At 45.2% G+C, this 19,000-nt stretch overlaps 1 protein-coding gene across 2 annotated transcripts in view; it reads left to right on the top strand.

Moving 5' to 3' along the window:
• Window positions 1–402: 402 nt before the first annotated feature.
• Window positions 403–19,000, top strand: part of WDFY1 (WD repeat and FYVE domain containing 1) — a 55,717-nt gene continuing 37,119 nt past the window's right edge. The window contains exons 1-2 of one of the 2 annotated variants that reach the window (XM_073581147.1): window positions 403–588; window positions 14,687–14,754. In XM_073581147.1, the coding sequence (XP_073437248.1) occupies window positions 455–588; window positions 14,687–14,754 (202 nt within the window). In that variant the 5' untranslated portion in view covers window positions 403–454. The remainder of the gene's footprint in view (window positions 589–14,686; window positions 14,755–19,000) is intronic. The other variant, XM_073581146.1, reaches the window with a different exon arrangement.

The following is a 19,000-nucleotide window of genomic DNA, read 5'->3' as shown; positions in this document are numbered from 1 at the left end:
CAAAATGAATGACCCCTTCTATTTCATCCAGCAATAGAGTATGAATTTGGGTTTTGGGCTGGAGGAGTTTTTTCTATTGGATCTATACAGCGCCGAGTCTGGCAGGAGCGGCCGAGGATCTCGGTTATATAGCGGGGTGAGATGGTAGTTTCTATTTTTACAGGTTCAAGTGCCCTAAGGGGACTAACAAGCAAAGCAAAAAAAAAAAAATAAATAAACGTTTTATGTTTTTTAAAATACCCCAAAATAAAGAAAAGTTCTGGCTGGTATAATAAGGCTGTGCAGTGACCACATCCCGCGTCTCCTCAGTGTCCTCCTCACAGCCGCTGTGGCGGCCGTACTCCAGTAATTACCGCAGGCGCTCCTACACTGCTCACTACGGTGAATCCAAGGGATGGTGCGCAGCTATGTTTTGTATTACGGCAACGGGCCTGCTCAGGTCACATGACTCGAGATGGCGGCTGAGATCCACTCCCGGTCTCCCCGCGGCCCTGTCCTCCTTACCAAAATACCCGGGCACCGGGAGCACGTGACCTCTGCTTGCCTCATCCCGCGAGAGGACGGTGTCATCACCGCTAGCGAAGACCGGTAATTATACTCGTAGCTGAGCGGTCGGGATGATATTAATGCAGGGTGACGGCTATTGTCCTGCATCACCTGGTGACGTCACGGGCGGAGTGCTCGGGGCTCAGACTGTGCGGGAGGAACTAGTGCAAAGCAAACGTGGGGTTGGCCATATCAACCAATCAGGTGCTTGCTTTCATTTTTCAACATAATTGTGAAATATGAGACATAAACTGTGAGGCTAAGTGCACACGTACCGGAACTCTCGCGGAAATTACCGCGAGAATTCCGGAATTCCAGTCCGCGGGAAAATCTCATTTTAAATTCCCGCGATTTTCCCGCGGAAAAACTAGCATTTTGCAAGCGTATTTAAAACCGCAGCATTAGTACAGCATTGCGGAATCCCATAGGAATGCATGGGATGCTTATTTTTCGCGTTTTCGCGGCAAAATCGCGCGGTTAAAACCGCCGCGGAAACGCAAAAAAACCGCCACGTGTGAACTCAGCCTGATTGGTCGCTGTGAGCAGCTCCACATTTCATTGAGGGTTTGGTAAGGCCTGTTTCATACTTCCGTTGTTGGCGGACAGCTTACATCCGCCCAAAATGAAAAGTAGCGGATCCGCCGACGATGAAATGTGTTGGAAATATAAGTGAGAGAGAATGAATGCGCACTTGAAAATAGCGGACCGTCAAAGAAAAAAAAACGTTGCAGGGTCCGTCTCATCCTCCCGGGAGACACTAAAATCTTGGCAAATCCATCAAACGGGTGGGACGGACGGATGGACGAACAACCGTCAGTCAAGATCCGCCACAAATGTAGGTCTATGGGGGATCTGTTTTTTTTCATAAATTGGCGGATTTTGACGTAAAAAAACGGAAGTGTGAAACAGGCCTAAATGATCAAGTGTACATGATACTGAACTCGCCAGCTGAGCCCCCCCCCGTTGTCCGCATGTTCCCCCCCCTTATACCAACTTATACCAAGTGTTAGGGGGATATACATGATACTGAACTCGCCAGCTGAGCCCCCCCCCCGTTGTCCGCATGTTCCCCCCCCTTATACCAACTTATACCAAGTGTTAGGGGGATATACATGATACTGAACTCGCCAGCTGAGCCCCCGGTGTCCACATGTGCCCCCATTATACTAAGTGTTAGGGAGGATATACGTGATACTGAACTCTCCAGCTGAGCCACCGGTGTCTGCATGTGGCCCCCCTTATACCAAGTGTTGGGGAGATATACATGATACTGAACTCGCCAGATGAGCCCCCGGTGTCCGCATGTGCCCCCCCTTATACCAAGTGTTAGGGAGATATACATGATACTGAACTCGCCAGCTGAGCCCCCGGTGTCCGCATGTGCCCCTCCTTATACCAAGTGTTAGGGTGATATACATGATACTGAACTCGCCAGATGAGCCCCCGGTGTCCGCATGTGCCCCTCCTTATACCAAGTGTTAGGGGGGGATATACATGATACTGAACTCGCCAGCTGAGCCCCCGGTGTCCGCATGTGCCCCCCTTATACCAAGTGTTAGGGAGATATACATGATACTGAACTCGCCAGCTGAGCCCCCGGTGTCCGCATGTGCCCCTCCTTATACCTAGTGTTAGGGGGGGATATACATGATACTGAACTCGCCAGATGAGCCCCCGGTGTCCGCATGTGCCCTCCCTTATACCAAGTGTTAGGGGGGGATATACATGATACTGAACTCGCCAGCTGAGCCCCCCAGGGGTCCGCATGTGCCCCCCCTTATACCAAGTGTTGGGGAGATATACTTGATACTGAACTCGCCAGCTGATCCCCCCGGTGTCCGCATGTGCCCCTGTTATACTAAGTGTTAGGGAGGATATACATGATACTGAACTCGCCAGATGAGCCCCCGGTGTCCGCATGTGCCCTCCCTTATACCAAGTGTTAGGGGGATATACATGATACTGAACTCGCCAGCTGAGCCCCCCAGGGGTCCGCATGTGCCCCCCCTTATACCAAGTGTTAGGGGGATATACATGATACTGAACTCGCCAGCTGAGCCCCCGATGTCCGCATGTGCCCCCTTATACCAAGTGTTAGGGAGATATACATGATACTGAACTCGCCAGCTGAGCCCCCGGTGTCCGCATATGCCCCCCTTATACCAAGTGTTAGGGAGATATACATGATACTGAACTCGCCAGCTGAGCCCCCGGTGTCCGCATATGCCACCCTTATACCAAGTGTTAGGGGGATATACATGATACTGAACTCGCCAGCTGAGCCCCCGGTGTCCGCATGTGCCCCCCCTTATACCAAGTGTTAGGGGTATATACATGATGCTGAACTCGCCAGCTGAGCCCCCCCCCCCAGGGGTCCGCATGTGCCCCCCCTTACACCAAGTGTTAGGGGGATATACATGATACTGAACTCTCCAGCTGAACCCCCCAGGGTTCTGCATGTGCCCCCCCTTATATCAAGTGTTAGGGGGGATATACATGATACTGAACTCGCCAGTTGAGACCCCGGTGTCCGCATGTGGCCCCCCCTTATACCATGTGTTGGGGGGGATATACTTGATACTGAACTCACCAGCTGAGCCCCCCGATGTCCGCATGTGCCCCTGTTATATCAAGTGTTAGGGAGGCTATACATGATACTGAACTCGCCAGCTGAGCCCCCGGTGTCCGCATGTGCCCCCCTTAGGCTGTGTTCACACACAGCGTTTTTCTTAGCGGTATTTTTAGCGGTTTTGCCAATAAAACCGCTAAAAATAAGCTTCCCGTTAATTTCTATGCGTTTTGCACTTTTTGTGCATATTGATGCGTTTTTTACTGCGAAAAAAACGCATCGCGGTAAAAAATGCAGCATGCTCATTAATTTCGCGGATTTTTCCGCCGTGCAAGTATGCGTTTGGCGGCGCATGCGTCCTTTTGATGCTGCGCCGAGCGCACCAAATTGCAACCTGCGTTTGGTGCTGGTCGGTGCAGCGTCAAAAGGACGCATGCGCCGCCAAACGCATACTGCGCACGGCCTGCTTCCCCAGTGCTAAAGATAGGGGACGCAGGACGCATGCAGTGTCATGCATCTGTAGGCGGAGCTACCGGCGGAGGCGCGGCAGGGGGCTGTGTGCAGCCCGACGCTGCGGCCGTAAACGCTAATGTGAAACTAGCCTAAAAGAAGCAGCATGTCGCTTCTTTTGTGCGGTTTTGCTGCAGTTTTCCACCTGCTCCATTATAGAAATGTGTAGGTGAAAACTGCAGGGGAAATCCGCACTAAAACTGCAGGTAAAACGCAGGTCATTTTACCTGCAGATTTAACAAAATCTGCGTGTAAAATTCCACAGCAGAATCTGCACCTTGTGCACAGGGCCTTAGGGGAGATTTACATGATACTGAACTCGCCAGCTGAGCCCCAGGTGTCTGCATGTGCTGTTTGTGAAGGAGCGCTTGCCGCTTGAAACGCGTCAATAGATACCTGTAGTTTTATTTTTGTGAACACACAATTTTAATCTTTGCTTCATGTACCTTGGAAAATAAATAAAATGCACTTTTTTTGGATTTCATCTGTGAGCTGGATTTTTCTGCTTTCTCTTTTGGAACTCGCACCTTGCCCAGGTGCTATCCGTGCTCCAGAAGTGTGGAACTGCAAGTGGTGAGCTGGATTATCTGCTGTGGTTTTGACAGTAGTTCAGTGCAGGATGTGCTATGTTTTTTTTCATAAGAATTTGGAAACATTATAAAATCTCCTATAAATGTCTGTCCTGTTCCTGATCTTAGGATCTCGGCTTTTACTTGAGATGAATCTGTACTGCACTTTATGCACATGCTCAGTAGTGACCAGTGCTGTGAGGTCAGAGCTGAGATGAATCTGTGCTGCACTTTATGTACATGCTCAGTAGTGACCAGTGCTGTGGAGTTGTAGATGAGATGAATCTGTGCTGCACTTTATGTACATGCTCAGTAGTGACCAGCGCTGTGGGGTCATAGATGAGATGAATCTGTGCTGCACTTTATGCACATGCTCAGTAGTGACCAGTGCTGTGGAGTTGTAGATGAGATGAATCTGTGCTGCACTTTATGTACATGCTCAGTAGTGACCAGCGCTGTGGAGTTGTAGATGAGATGAATCTGTGCTGCACTTTATGTACATGCTCAGTAGTGACCAGTGCTGTGGAGTCATAGATGAGATGAATCTGTGCTGCACTTTATGTACATGCTCAGTAGTGACCAGTGCTGTGAGGTCAGAGCTGAGATGAATCTGTGCTGCACTTTATGTACATGCTCAGTAGTGACCAGTGCTGTGGAGTTGTAGATGAGATGAATCTGTGCTGCACTTTATGTACATGCTCAGTAGTGACCAGCGCTGTGGAGTTGTAGATGAGATGAATCTGTGCTGCACTTTATGCACTTGCTCAGTAGTGACCAGTGCTGTGGGGTCGTAGATTAGATGCATCTGTGCTGCACTTTATGTACACGCTCAGTAGTGACGAGTGATGTGGGGTCATGGATGAGATGAATCTGTGTTGCACTTTATGTACATGCTCAGTAGTGACCAGTGATGTGGGGTCATAGATGAGATGAATCTGTGCTGCACTTTATGTACATGCTCAGTAGTGACCAGTGCTGTGGGGTCAGAGATGAGATGAATCTGTGCTGCACTTTATGTACATGCTCAGTAGTGACCAGTGCTGTGGAGTTGTAGATGAGATGAATCTGTGCTGCACTTTATGTACATGCTCAGTAGTGACCAGCGCTGTGGAGTTGTAGATGAGATGAATCTGTGCTGCACTTTATGCACTTGCTCAGTAGTGACCAGTGCTGTGGGGTCGTAGATTAGATGCATCTGTGCTGCACTTTATGTACACGCTCAGTAGTGACGAGTGATGTGGGGTCATGGATGAGATGAATCTGTGTTGCACTTTATGTACATGCTCAGTAGTGACCAGTGATGTGGGGTCATAGATGAGATGAATCTGTGCTGCACTTTATGTACATGCTCAGTAGTGACCAGTGCTGTGGGGTCAGAGATGAGATGAATCTGTGCTGCACTTTATGTACATGCTCAGTAGTGACCAGTGCTGTGGAGTCGTAGATGAGATGAATCTGTGCTGCACTTTATGTACATGCTCAGTAGTGACTGGTGCTGCACTTTATGCACATGCTCGGTAGTGACCGGTGGTGTGGGGGTCAGGGAAATTGAGGAGTCGGCCCCATTGAATAACATTTGTCGAGTTCTGTCCGTTTTTTTTTTTCCCCCCACAGATAGCACTCGGACTGAAACTGTGATCATGTGAATGAGCCCTTATAGTGGCCAAGGTTCAATACTTAAATGTCCAGCTCATTCTTTATTCCACATGGCTGAAGAAAAGCTCTCTATATGACAATTATAGTGTCGTCTTTTTGGAAAAAGTTTTTTTTAAATGTTTCCTTTTTCAGTTTTTCTACGGCCTCAGTGTAACCACAGATGGAGGCTAATATAGAAGGCGTGCGGTGTGCCGGTCTGGAGAATTGGTGAAGCTTGTACTGCAGCCATCTACGTGTTAAACACGTCACCTCCGTTCCCCTGTGGTATTGGGCTCCGTGCACACTGCGTGTCATTGGAGGTAGGATTATATACTGTGCAGTACTCTCTATAGGAGAAGGCAGAATACTGGGCTTTCTAATATAGTAGGGAAAAGTACTTATGGACCCCGCTGAGCGAATCCTGCTGATACATTTACTATTTGTCATACATTTGTATGACATGGTGTAAATGTCGCCTTTCAGCTGAATATGATGTATTCCCCCACTATAGAAATATGGCCCCCTCCTCAGGAACACTACCACAGAGAAGAGCTGAGCACCACGCCCACTTGGCTAAAAAGACTAGATTTACATACAAGGGAGAGGACACCATATCTCAGGGATAAAACAGACACAGCTAGATTCAGGAGAGCAGCGACATTTACACCAGGTAAATGACAAGCCATGGGAGGATCTGCTGTGGTGTAGAATAATGCAGCCGCCATGGACTGTGCTTGGAAAATCCCATTCATTGCTGCATGAAGGAATTGTGCTCTGCAGGAGCCACGCGTGACTCTGTGAAGCATAGATACTTCTCAGATCTCCTATTCTGGGCATTTTTACCACCGGAGACTTGTCACAATGTCTTCTCAGTATTTTTTTATCCTCCTGTTAAACCCTATTGATGAGCGTTAGATGCCTGAGAATAAAGAGGGTGTTGTGCTACTTCCCTGAAGAACAAGGAATTCTTGTATAATACATAACATGTGAAATCAGGAGTCACACTTAACCCTTCACCCCGTTCATGTGATCTTTATACATGGCATGCTTTCCCTTAGGCATGTGAAGGGTCCTGCTTCTGTTCTCATATAAGAACCACAGTGGCATATTTACTACAATGCTTCCAAATTCTGTCACATAGATGTCTGGAAGAAGGGTGATGTCTAAAAGGATTCATGAAAGATGTGACATTTGAAGGGGGTTGTCCTACAAATAAATATTATTTACTGTTAGATCACACCAGACATGATTTTTCAGTTGAATTAAATGGGATGGCCACTACATTTTTATTGATGGCTTAGCCATAGGATAGGCTATCAATATTCCATCTGTATGGGAGCAACACCCGTCATCCCTGCCGATCAACTGTTGCCAAGCTTTCTGGAAATTCTCGGATGCAGCTAGGACATAGCAGCTCTATAATTTTTCCATCATACATGACGGCACAACGAGAGAGGGGATCCGCCCTTCAAGGACAGGCAACCTTCAAGATAAAAGGGTCGGCTCCTCTCTCCGCATCAGTTGGTTTCCTATCCTTGATGGGAACCCTCAAGATCGGCCCGTAGATTGGGGATTTACTAGCTTTATCAGCAGACCTTCCCTACACTCAGGCCATGGACGATAGAGTTGTGTCAAAATTAGATCCAAAATACCTTCCCAAGGTGGTATCAAAATTCCATAGGGCTCAGGAGATAATCTTGCCATCCTTTTGTCCTAACCCTAACAACCAGAAGGAGGAGAGGCTTCATTTGTGAGGAGATGTCTCCTGCAGTATTTAGAGGTAACGAGACCTTGGAGAAAACAGAGGGCCTTATTTGTCTCATACCAGGGGGCAAAGAAGGGCCTTAAAGCCCCTAAACAGACTATAGCTAGATGGGTGAGAAAGGCCATTATGCCAGCATATAGCAGTGCAGGCAGGGCTGTTTCAGAAGGTATAAAAGCCCACTCCATGAGGGCCATGGCGACACCCTGGACGGAGAGAGCAGACGCTCCCATTGACCAAATCTGTAAGGCGGCCACTTGGTCCTCTCCATCTACCTTTGTCAAACATTATAGGTTAGACCTATCTGCTACCTCTGATCTCGCATTCGGGAGAAGAGTGTTACAAGCAGTGATCCCTCCCTAAAGAGAATACAAATCTCTGTAACTCTTGTGGTGCCGTCATGTATGATGAAAAAACACGGGTATTACATACCTGGTAATGTTTTTTCATGAGACATGACGGCACCCTTATATTCCCTCCCTATTGATCACATCATTAGTTCGGTGCATTATTAGCATTATACACTCCATTGGGTGTTGGAAATTTAGCAGTGTAAAGGATGTATTATTTATATGTACACTAACCTGCGGAGTTCCTCTCGTGCTCTGTAAAACAACTGATGTGGAGAGAGGAGCCGCCCCTTTTATCTTGAAGGTTTCCTGTCCTTGAAGGACGGATCCCCTCTCTGGTGGTGCTGTCATGTCTCATGAAAAAACACATTACCAGGTATGTAATAGCCGTGTTTCTATAGCGTAGATAAGCAGTACCCAGCCACAGTCACTATAGTGTTGACAGAGGTGCTCAGTCAAGGCAGCATCTGACGGCGTGAGCTCGCAGCTGTGATCGGAGGTAAAAAGATTACCTTCAGTCACCGATGTCGGATGATGAGAATACTGCTCCCATTGTCAAAAATGGGGGTACCCCACACCTTATTTTTAATTAAATAATGTACAAAAAAAGTGTGGAGACCCCCATCTATTCTTGATAACCAGCCTTGCTAAAGCTGACAGCTGAGGGTTGCAGCCCAGCTGTGAGTTCTGTTGCCTGGCTGGTTATCAAAAATACAGGGGAACCCACGCTATTTTTTTTTTTTTTTTTTTTAAATATTTAGAGCACATGCATCAGCTTATGGATACTCCCATCTCGCTGTTATTAGCGGTAGTAGTCCCATCTGCTGACGCTTGTGACCGGAGGTAAACTTGTTACCTCCGATCACAGCTGATGCTGTCATTTGACAGAGTGGGAACCGCGACTGTCAGACCGACGGTAATGACTTTAGTGTTCTGTTACACGAACCCAAACTTTAACTGTTTGGTCAAACATCCAGGGGTCCGACCAGCTCAATCTCATGATTACAAACTGACTCGCTAAATCCTCCAAAGCTCTTTGTAGAGGAGGACAATTTTCCCTGTATGAGTCATGAGCCACTGCCAGGGCTGTGGAGTCGGTAAGCCAAACCTGCGACTCTGACTCCTTAATTTCCCTTACTCCGACTCCCACATATATTGCTTATATTTAAGTGAAAAATTTAGTGTAGTACAATGTGAACATCAGACATTTAATAATTTTTATGATACAATAATCAAGATATTTAGATAGAACATAATATATATGTATTGGAATACAACTTTAGAACACAAAAAACTGTAATTGTAAATATGTAATACACTATGTAATATTGAATGAATATATATATATATATATATATATATATATATATATATATATATATATATATATATATATATATAGCGCCATGTAAGTGGCAAAAAACAGTTTTCAGCAAAAACATACTAAATTACATTTGTGCAGTCTATGAATTTGTTCTAAGAAATAGAATTGCCTCCTTCATAGGTGACCTCTCAGACTCTCTTCTACCTCTGTACTCCATATCTTCACTCCACAACACGGACAGTGCCACCGCTTTTTACAACGCCACCCTCACATCAGCCATAGACTCAGTCGCTCCTCTCATGCATGGCAAAGTGCGACAAACCAATAGGCAACCCTGGCACAACAACCTCAACAAACAAATTTGACAAGCATCCAGGGTCGTGGAGCGGCGTTGGAAGAATACACGCCTGCCAGACGACTTCACTGCTTTCAAACAAGCTACACTTGCCTTTAAATCAGCCATCACCTCTGCTAAACAGACCTATTTCACAAACCTTGTATCTTCATTATCCCACAACCTAAAACAACTGTTCAGCACATTTAACTCTCTCCTCCGCCCACCACTGCCACCTCCAACTCCCCTCATCTCTGCTGAGGACTTTACTACCTACTTCAAAAACAAGATCGACCAAACAAGGCAAATCTTTACAGTTCCACCACCCCAACCACTCCACATGCCAGACCTCTGCCCTTCCCTTATAATCTCCCTCTCCAACATCACTGAAGGAGAGCTTACTCATCTCCTTTCCAAATCACACTTCACCACCTGTGCACTTGACCCCATCCCTTCCCACCTGCTCCCCAACCTCACCAACATGATCATTCCAGCCCTAACCTGTCTCTTCAACCTATCCCTAACTTCTGGTACCTTCCCCTCTGTCTTCAAGCATGCCACCATAACACCCATCCTCAAAAAAATCAAACCTTGACCCAACTGCTATGCCCAGCTATCGCCCCATATCACTGCTCCCGTTTGCTTCCAAACTCCTCGAACAGCATGTCCATGCTCAACTTTCCTCCCACCTCTCATCTAACTCCCTCCTTAACATCCTGCAATCTGGGTTCCGCCCCCACCACTCCACTGAAACTGCCCAGACCAAAATTACTAATGACTTACTCACAGCCAAAGCTAACAGACAATTATCCATCTTCCTCCTTCTTGACCTGTCCTCTGCCTTGGACACAGTTGACCACTGCCTACTGCTACAGATTCTTTCTTCCCTTGGCATCAAAGACCTTGCCCTGTCCTGGATTTCCTCATACCTTTCTGACCGCACATTCAGCGTTTCCCACTCCCACACTACCTCCTCATCCCGCCCCCTCACTGTTGGAGTTCCCCAAGGCTCTGTCCTGGGGTCCCTACTTTTTTCCATCTATACTCTTGGCCTAGGACAATTCATAAAGTCCCATGGCTTCCAGTACCACCTGTATGCAGATAACACTCAGATCTACCTCTCTGGCCCAGATGTTGCCTCTCTGCTGTCCAGAATCCTAGAGTGTCTATCAGCCATATCCTCCTTTTTCACCTCTTGCTTCCTAAAACTCAACGTAGACAAAACTGAACTCATTATCTTTCCTCCATCTCGCGTATCTTCCCTACCCGATCTATCTATTATGGTAAACGGCATCATGCTCTCTCCCGCACCTGAAATCCGCTGCCTCGGCGTAACTCTCGACTCTGCCCTGTCCTTCAAACCACATGTCCAAACTCTTGCCACCTCCTGTCTCCTCCAACTCAAAAATATTTCCAGAATCCGTCCCTTCCTCAGTCCTCAGTCTACTAAAACTCTTGTACATGCCCACCTCATCATCTCCCGCCTTGACTACAGCCTTAATGGAATAAAATTCTTGGACTTATGTGCGCTGCTTGACAAAGTATCACATCCAGGTTATATAAAGAGTTTAACCATTTAAATGGTTAAACTCTTTATATAACCTGGATGTGATACTTTGTCAAGCAGCGCACATAAGTCCAAGAATTTTATTCCATTAAGGATTTATACTGGCGGTCACGGAGTGGACCTTTGGACGTACAGCAAGCTGGCAACTGATCTATATGCCTTAATCTCTCCTGGAAAGGGTGAGTAAATTTCTTTTATTTCTTCCAATATCTACCCGGATAAGACCCTATTGCGCTCTTTCTCTCCTATAGTCTGTACGCCTTGACTACTGCAACACTCTCCTCTCTGGCCTCCCTGCCAACTCTCTTGCACCACTCCAGTCTGTCCTCAATTCTGCTTCCCGACTAATCCACCTCTCTCCTCGCTACTCCCCTGTCTTTCCCGTCTGCAAATCCCTCCATTGGCTCCCAATTCCCCAACGAATCCAGTTCAAACTACTAACACTGACCTACAAAGCCATCCACAACCTTTCCCCTCCCTATAGCTCTGAACTAATCTCACAATATCTTCCCTCACGTAATCTTCGATCCTCCCAAGACCACCTACTCTCCTCCACACGTATTCGTTCCTCATACAACCGCCTCCAAGATTTCTCCCGAATATCCCCTATCCTCTGGAATACCATGCCTCAACACGTCCGATTATCCACCACCCTCGGATCCTTCAAACGGAACCTGAAAACCCATCTTTTCTGGAAAGCTTACAGCCTGCAATAACCATTCTGCCGCCTCACCACCGCCTGAGCTGCTGCATTCCCGACCTTCTGTCTCTTCCCCACTTTCCCGTAGAATGCAAGTCCGAAAGGACAGGGTCCTCACCCCTCTGTACCAGTCCGTCATTGTAAATTTGTTTACTGTTAACGATATCTATAACTTTGGATGTAACGATATGTATAACTTTGTATGCAACCCCCCCCTTCCCATGTACAGCACCATGGAATTAATGGCGCTATATAAATAAATAATAATAATGACCTCAAATCTGACCTAATAATTTTAAGGCTAGAGAACAGCCTCTCTACACTAACTTGGGTTGGAGGCAAAGCCGTAACCACATGGGCAACATCTCTAACAATTTCCGGGTACAAAGGAATTGCCTCATGCACAGTTTTGATGAACGGTTGAATTTTTCTATTTCTTTGAGAGCAAGTGAAACATTTTGCTGAAAGATGGTCAGTCTTCTTGCTATAGGAGACGGAGTGAAATCTTTTTCCTTGCAGCAACGCTTTGCGTGCTCCATGTCATCCAAATACTTGTCAAAGTCAAACACCTCATCTGATGAGGATGAAGATATGGCAGCAGTAGCACTGTCAGGACCCGAGTCCTCTTGCGCCTGGCAGTCCTCCTGTAGGCCACTCATTCTAACTGCTACCTCAGTCAGAGCTTCTTTTCCTTTAGTAAGCTGTTGATCATCAAGCAGTATACGATGACTTGGGTCCACATAAACAGCTGCTAGAAAATTTTTATTTTCCAATAGCTGTGTCTCTCTTTGTTTCATTGAAGCATCAATGCCATCTGCGATTAAACCTCTTTGGGACAGGCAAAATAGCAAGTTCTTCCACTCCCTTATGAAAATGCCAGGAGTTAAATCCTCAGTTTGCAATTTTTTAGTCACGGTAAATGGGTGATTAAGCAATTCCTTCAATTCAGCCACCTGTGTCCATTGACCTTTATTTAGGGTTACCTGAGGGTTCGCCATACCTATAAGAAATGGATTTAGTTCAAGCAATCGCTCAATCATTAAATAAGTGCTGCCCCACCGAGTGGCTTGATCAACAATTGCCCCTTTCCCAGCACGTCTCTTCAAGATGGAATCAATTTTAGGGGTTCTGGCGGCAATAACCAATTTCCTCACTTTTCCAATCAGATTTCCAGCATGTCCCTCTTGCAGACTATCTCTTATTGCCAGCTGCAGCGTGTGCACAACACAGCGCATGTGATGAATAGGAAAGTGTTTTGAAACAGCTTCAACAAGATCATCTATTTCTACAGTATAATTTTGCTGTTCTTCTGTAGAAATATCTGTTTGTTCCTCAGTTACATGAACAGCACTGTGGCCTTCCATCTCCAACATACTGAATCCTAAATTTTCTTCTGGTTGTTGTTCATTACTCTCATTCATCAGTGTAATTGTACTTATCATGTTTGAAGCATTGTCCGTTACAATAGCAAGAACCTGTTCTTGTGTGAATGCAGCCTTAGATCAGGAATAGAACAGCCATTTATAGGGCATTTCATAACTTTCCCAAATTCCTATGAAAAAATATTCTGCATTGAACTAGTGTACCCAATTTATTATATATTTTAGGAGTCGGTCCATTTTATACCGACTCCGACTTCACCAAAATGAGCACCGACTCCGACTCCACAGCCCTGGTCACTGCAAAAGTCCCTGGCAGGTGGGTGTGTCGTGCTAGGGTGAGTTGAAGAGGGGAATGATGTGCTGGGACAAGAGGCTTCATGTTTCTACATAGAAAAGAGAAGAATTATCTGGATAGAAAGGAAAAATGAATCATTGTAATTACACAGTGCTATATAATATTATTGCAATATATTGAAAGGATAAAAACTTTGATGGAAGTGCTTCTCTAGCACTTTATTTGTGCAGTGTGATGAATAATGTAACATTTAGGGTAAGTGCACACGTTGCGGATTCTGCTGCGGAATTTTCCGCACGGATTTGTCTAAATCCGCAGGTCAAAGGACCTGCGGTTTATCTGCGGATTAGCCTGCGGTTTTCCCCTGCAATTTGACACCTGTCATGGAGCAGGTGCCAAACCGCAGCGGAATCCGCACAAAGAATTGACATGCTGCGGATTTAAAACAGCAGCAAATCCGCGCAGAAAATTCCACACCGTCTGCACTGCTGTTTTTGATTTACATAGATTATGATGGTACTGTACACCGCAGCAGAAACTGCTGCGGATCCGCAGGGCCAAATCTGCGGATCCACAGCAGAATCCGCAGCGTGTGCACACACCCTTAGAACACAAACAATCACTGGCAGAACTGCTGTTTTGTTTCTATTATATCCCATGAAGAGATAATAAAAGTTGAACCCCAAAATGATGCCACTGAAAAATACAACTCATCACGCAAAAGAGCAAGCCCTCGTATGACTGTTGACAATTTTTTTTTCTTGAATGTTATGTCTCCAGGAACTCGACAATAGAAAAATGGGGCAAAAAAATAGTCTGCCATAAAGGCCAAAGCTGGTTATGACATCAAAGAGTTAAAGGGGGTGTCTTAAAAACACAAAAAAGAACCTATTCACAACCCTGGCTAGTCTGGCTGATGAAGTAAGGGCAGCTCCTTTCCGATTTCTACCTGCCCCTCTCCAGGCGATTGACAGGTCTCTCCCATGGTTTGGGCAGCATGAATCTAATGACATATTGACAGGTTCCCTATAACCTTTCTCTGTTGTAACTGTGTAAACACTATTGGAATGTAATAGTTTCCTGAAATAGCTTTAGTTTTTGTACTGTAACAATGATATATAACAGCTTCATTTGTATCCACAGGACACTGCGAATATGGCTGAAGAGAGACAGCGGGCAGTACTGGCCCAGCATCTATCACACCATGTCATGTAAGAGCTACCGATGTCACCCTGTGTATATAGAGATAGTGGGGTGTGGTCTGCCGTGTGGGGACATCTTATCAGTGTGAAATCCCTTTAGGGTGTGTGCACATTTAAGCGTTTTTACTGGCATAAACGCTTACAAGAAGCATCCCATTCATTTTATTGAATTCTGCACTTTTTATACATATTGATGCGTTTTTTTCCGCGAAAAAAATGCATCGCAGTAAAAAATGCAGCATGCTCATTAATTTTGCGGAAAAATCCGCATTTCTAACTATTTTATATGAGACTGGGGACGCTCCAGAAAAAAACGCATAAAAAACGTGCGGAAAGAAAGCGCATTTTCTGGGAAGGAGTCCGGTTTTCAGTCAGGAATTTTCTGCATACGTGGGTACATAGCCTCAAAACTTTCACTTTTGAAGTGTTCTGTTCCCTAATGGCCAGCAGTGTGGTGGTACCCTGTCTTTGTGTCAGTGCTGCTGTCTTCCAGCTGTGTAAATCCGGCAGGTTTTCCTGTGTATACTGTGACTTCCTGGAAACACTGTGTATTAGTGTAGCTACCTGGCGGTGAATGACAGCAGTATACGCTCGCTTTTCTCCGGCGGAATATCCACGTGTTTCCGGGGGAAACTGCAGTTATGGAAACAGGAAATGTCACAGAATATTCAAATTATTTTCCCCCTGCTGTTAACATGTTAAATTCTGCTGTCACAGTCCGGTGGCAGGCAAGTGCGTCATTTCCAGTCACCCATTGGCTCACCTTCAATGTAATCGCGGGGCGCTGATGGGTTGCCATGACAGCCGGGGGTCTGCTGAAGACCTCGTGCTTGTTGTGACTAATTCCTTGTGAAAGTCAGCGTTTAGTTGATGTTCATAAGAGACCGTGATTTTCACTATAAAACAACAAAATTAAAAATACACATTTGGTATCGCTTCGTTCATAAAAAGTCCGGTCTGTCAAAATCTAAAATAAATTAATCTGCATAACAAGATGAAAAACTGAATTGCCAGAATTATGCTTTCTTTCGGCTGCCGCAAAACTAATAAAATGCAGTAAGAGGCAATCAAAACATTATATCTACCTCAAAATAGTAACAGTAGAAACATTTGTTCAGGGTGCAAAAAAATAAGCCTTAAATACAGCCCCATATTCCAAAAATTGAAAATGTTACGGGTGTCTGAAAATGGCAACATCATATTATTATTTTTTTTTTTTTTTTTTTTTTAAGGAAATCTGTAAAAAAATTTTAGTTTTTGTTTTACCACTTAAAGGGAATCTGTCACACTTTGACTATCAGCTGCCGGCATTGACATCAGGGGCTTATCTACAGCAATCTGTAATGCTGTAGATAAGCACCCTATGTAACCTGAAAGAGAAGAAAAACACGTTAGATTATACTCACCGGAGGGGGCGGTCTGGTCTGATGGGTGTCGCGGTCCGGTCCAGCGCCTCCCATCTTCATACGAAGCCGTCCTCTTCTTCCCTTCCTGTAGTAGCTCCGGCGCAGGTGCACTGCTCTGTCCTGTTGAGGGCAGAGTCCTGCAGTGCGCAGGCGTCGGGAGAGGTCTGGCACCTGCGCACTGCAGTATTCTGCTCTGCCCTCAACAGGGCAGAGCAGTGCACCTGAGCTACTACAGGAAGGGAAGACGAGGACGGCATCGTATGAAGATGGGAGGTGTCGGACTGGATCGCGACACCCATCAGACCGGACCGCCCCCTTTAGTGAGTATAATCTAAAGTGTTTTTCTTATCTTTCAGGTTACATCAGGGGGGGGCTTATCTACAGCATTACAGAATGCTGTAGATAAACCACTGATGTCGGTGCCGGCAGCTGATAGTCAAAGGGTGACACATTCCCTCTAAACAAACACCCCCACCACCTTCCTCCCTAAACTATACGTATTTGGTATCTGTGTAATCGTACTGACCTGCAGAATAATATTTCCAGGTTACTTTTACCGTATAACAAACATGGTAGATTAAAAACACCTAAACCAGTTGAAAAATTGCACTTTTTTTTTTTTTTGTAATTTCAACTCGATTGAAATGTATTTCGCACTTTCCAGTGCATTATATGGTAAAATGAATGGTGTCATAACATAGTACATCTTGTCCTGCAAAAAACAAGCCCCGCAGCTTACAGTTATATGGATGGGGAAAAAAAGAAAAAAAAAGTTATGGCTCTTGGAAGAAGGGGAGGAAAAAAATTGTAAAAAACAAAAAACGGAAAGTTGCCCTGTGATGAAAAAGTTAATATGAGAACCCTGACTGGATGATACACGGTGATGCAGAAGCATTTCTGTGTTGAACCAGCAATAGATCCATCATGAGTGAACCGTTGCCACCAAAATGCACTTTTAATGAGCTATACTGTGTTGTAGGGAACTTGGCCCTTATAATAATTTAGTATGGTTATCGTGCACAATTAATGCAGTAAAAAATAACAGAATTATTGTTATTTTGCCTCCCTAAAAAAAAATGCAATAAAAGTCAAGTCAACATGGTAAAACAAACTAAAAATGAAGTTACAGTGGCTTTTGAAAGTATTCACCCCCTTGACATTTTCCGTGTTTAACTACCGTACAGTCTGGAATTTCACTTTGTTTTTTTTGAGGGTTAGCATCAGTTCATGCCTACAAGTGTGAAAATTTGGTTTTCTTTTCACTGTGAAGCACACAACAAATAGGACACAATTACTGAAAACTTTAGTGTGCATAACTATTCATCCCCCTAAAGTCAGTACTTTGTAGAGTCTCCATTACAGCAACTAGTTTGAAGTCACTTTGGATAAGTCTCTGAGCCTTTTATGTCTTGCCATTGGGCTTTTTGTCCATTTCTCAAAACAAAATTGCTCCAGCTCTTCCAAGTTAGATAGTGTCCTGTGATGAACCGCATTGACTAGGCCACTCCGGAACATTTACACATTTCTCCTTAAGCCAACAGTATGCTTCGATTCATTGTCTGGTTGGAAGGTGAACCTCCATCTCAGTCTCATATCACTGACAGAATAAAACAGTTTTTTCTTAAGAATATCCCTGTATTTTGCACCATCCATTTTCCCTGTCCCTGCTGCCGAAAAACATCCCCACTACATGATGCTGCCACTACCATGTTTCACTATGGGGATGGCGTTCTTGGTGGTGATGAGGTTTGTTTATTTAATGCCGGACATAGCTTTTACTTCTGTGGCCAAAAAGTTAAGTTTTGGTCTCCTCTGACCACAACACCTTCCTCCATACATTTGGGCAGTCTCCCATATGTCTATTGACAAACTCACAAAAATTGTAAGGCTCATTTTAAGTAAAGGCTTTTTTCAGCCCACTCTTTTGTGGTTGAATGGACAGATACTCTGATCTCTGCTTGGGAACTTCTCAGCTCCATCAGGGTTACCTTTTAGTCTCTGTGCTGCCTCTCTGATTAATGTCCTCCTTGCCCAGGATGAGAGTTTTGGTGAGTGGCCTCTCTTGTAAGGTTTGTTTTGGCACCGCATTCTTTCCCTTTGGTGATTAGGTATTTGATGGTTCTCCAGGGGATGATCAGAGATTGGGATATTTTTTTTTATAACCCATCCCTGATTTGTACTTCTCAACAACTTTGTCCCTGACTTGTCTGGGGATCTCCTTTGGTCTTCGGGGTGTTTAGTTAGTGGTTCCTCTGTCTTAATAGTGTTGCAGCCTCTTTGACCTCTTAGATAAGGTAAAGGGAATATACTGATAGTCCATGTAACACTAGAAATTGGCATGTGCATATGTATTCACCGTGTTTTCGAATGAAGCCCCTAAAAATTTCTGGTGCAAGCAATTCCTTTCATAAGGTCAGGATCACACATGTGAGAAACTCGGACGAGTCTCGCACGTCAATACCCAGCACTGCCACCGGCACTCGGGAGCAGAGCGTGCGGCTGCATGTATTTCTATGCAGCCGCACGCGCCAATCCCAGTGCCAGGTATTAACATGCGAGACTCGTCCGAGTTTCTCGCATGTGTGATCCCGGCCTTATGAAGGGAATTGATTGCACTAGAAATTTTTAGGGGCTTCATTCGAAAACACGGTGAATACCTATGCACATGCCAATTTCTAGTTATTTGATCCCATAAATTTAGTTTATGCCTGTATTTTTCTGACTTCACCAATTTAGACGATTTTTAGTGCTGATGCATCACACACAAATCAGATTACAAAAAATATTTAAACGCAGGTTGTAATGTAACAAAATAGATGTAAAGCCAAGGGGGTGAATACTTTCGCAAG

Source organism: Dendrobates tinctorius, unplaced genomic scaffold, assembly GCF_039654945.1.
Source record: "Dendrobates tinctorius isolate UK_male_01 unplaced genomic scaffold, ASM3965494v1 ptg000069l, whole genome shotgun sequence".
NCBI lineage: Eukaryota > Metazoa > Chordata > Amphibia > Anura > Dendrobatidae > Dendrobates > Dendrobates tinctorius.
The sequence above is the reverse complement of the archived record's forward strand: the minus strand, read 5'-3'. Positions and strand labels throughout refer to the sequence as shown.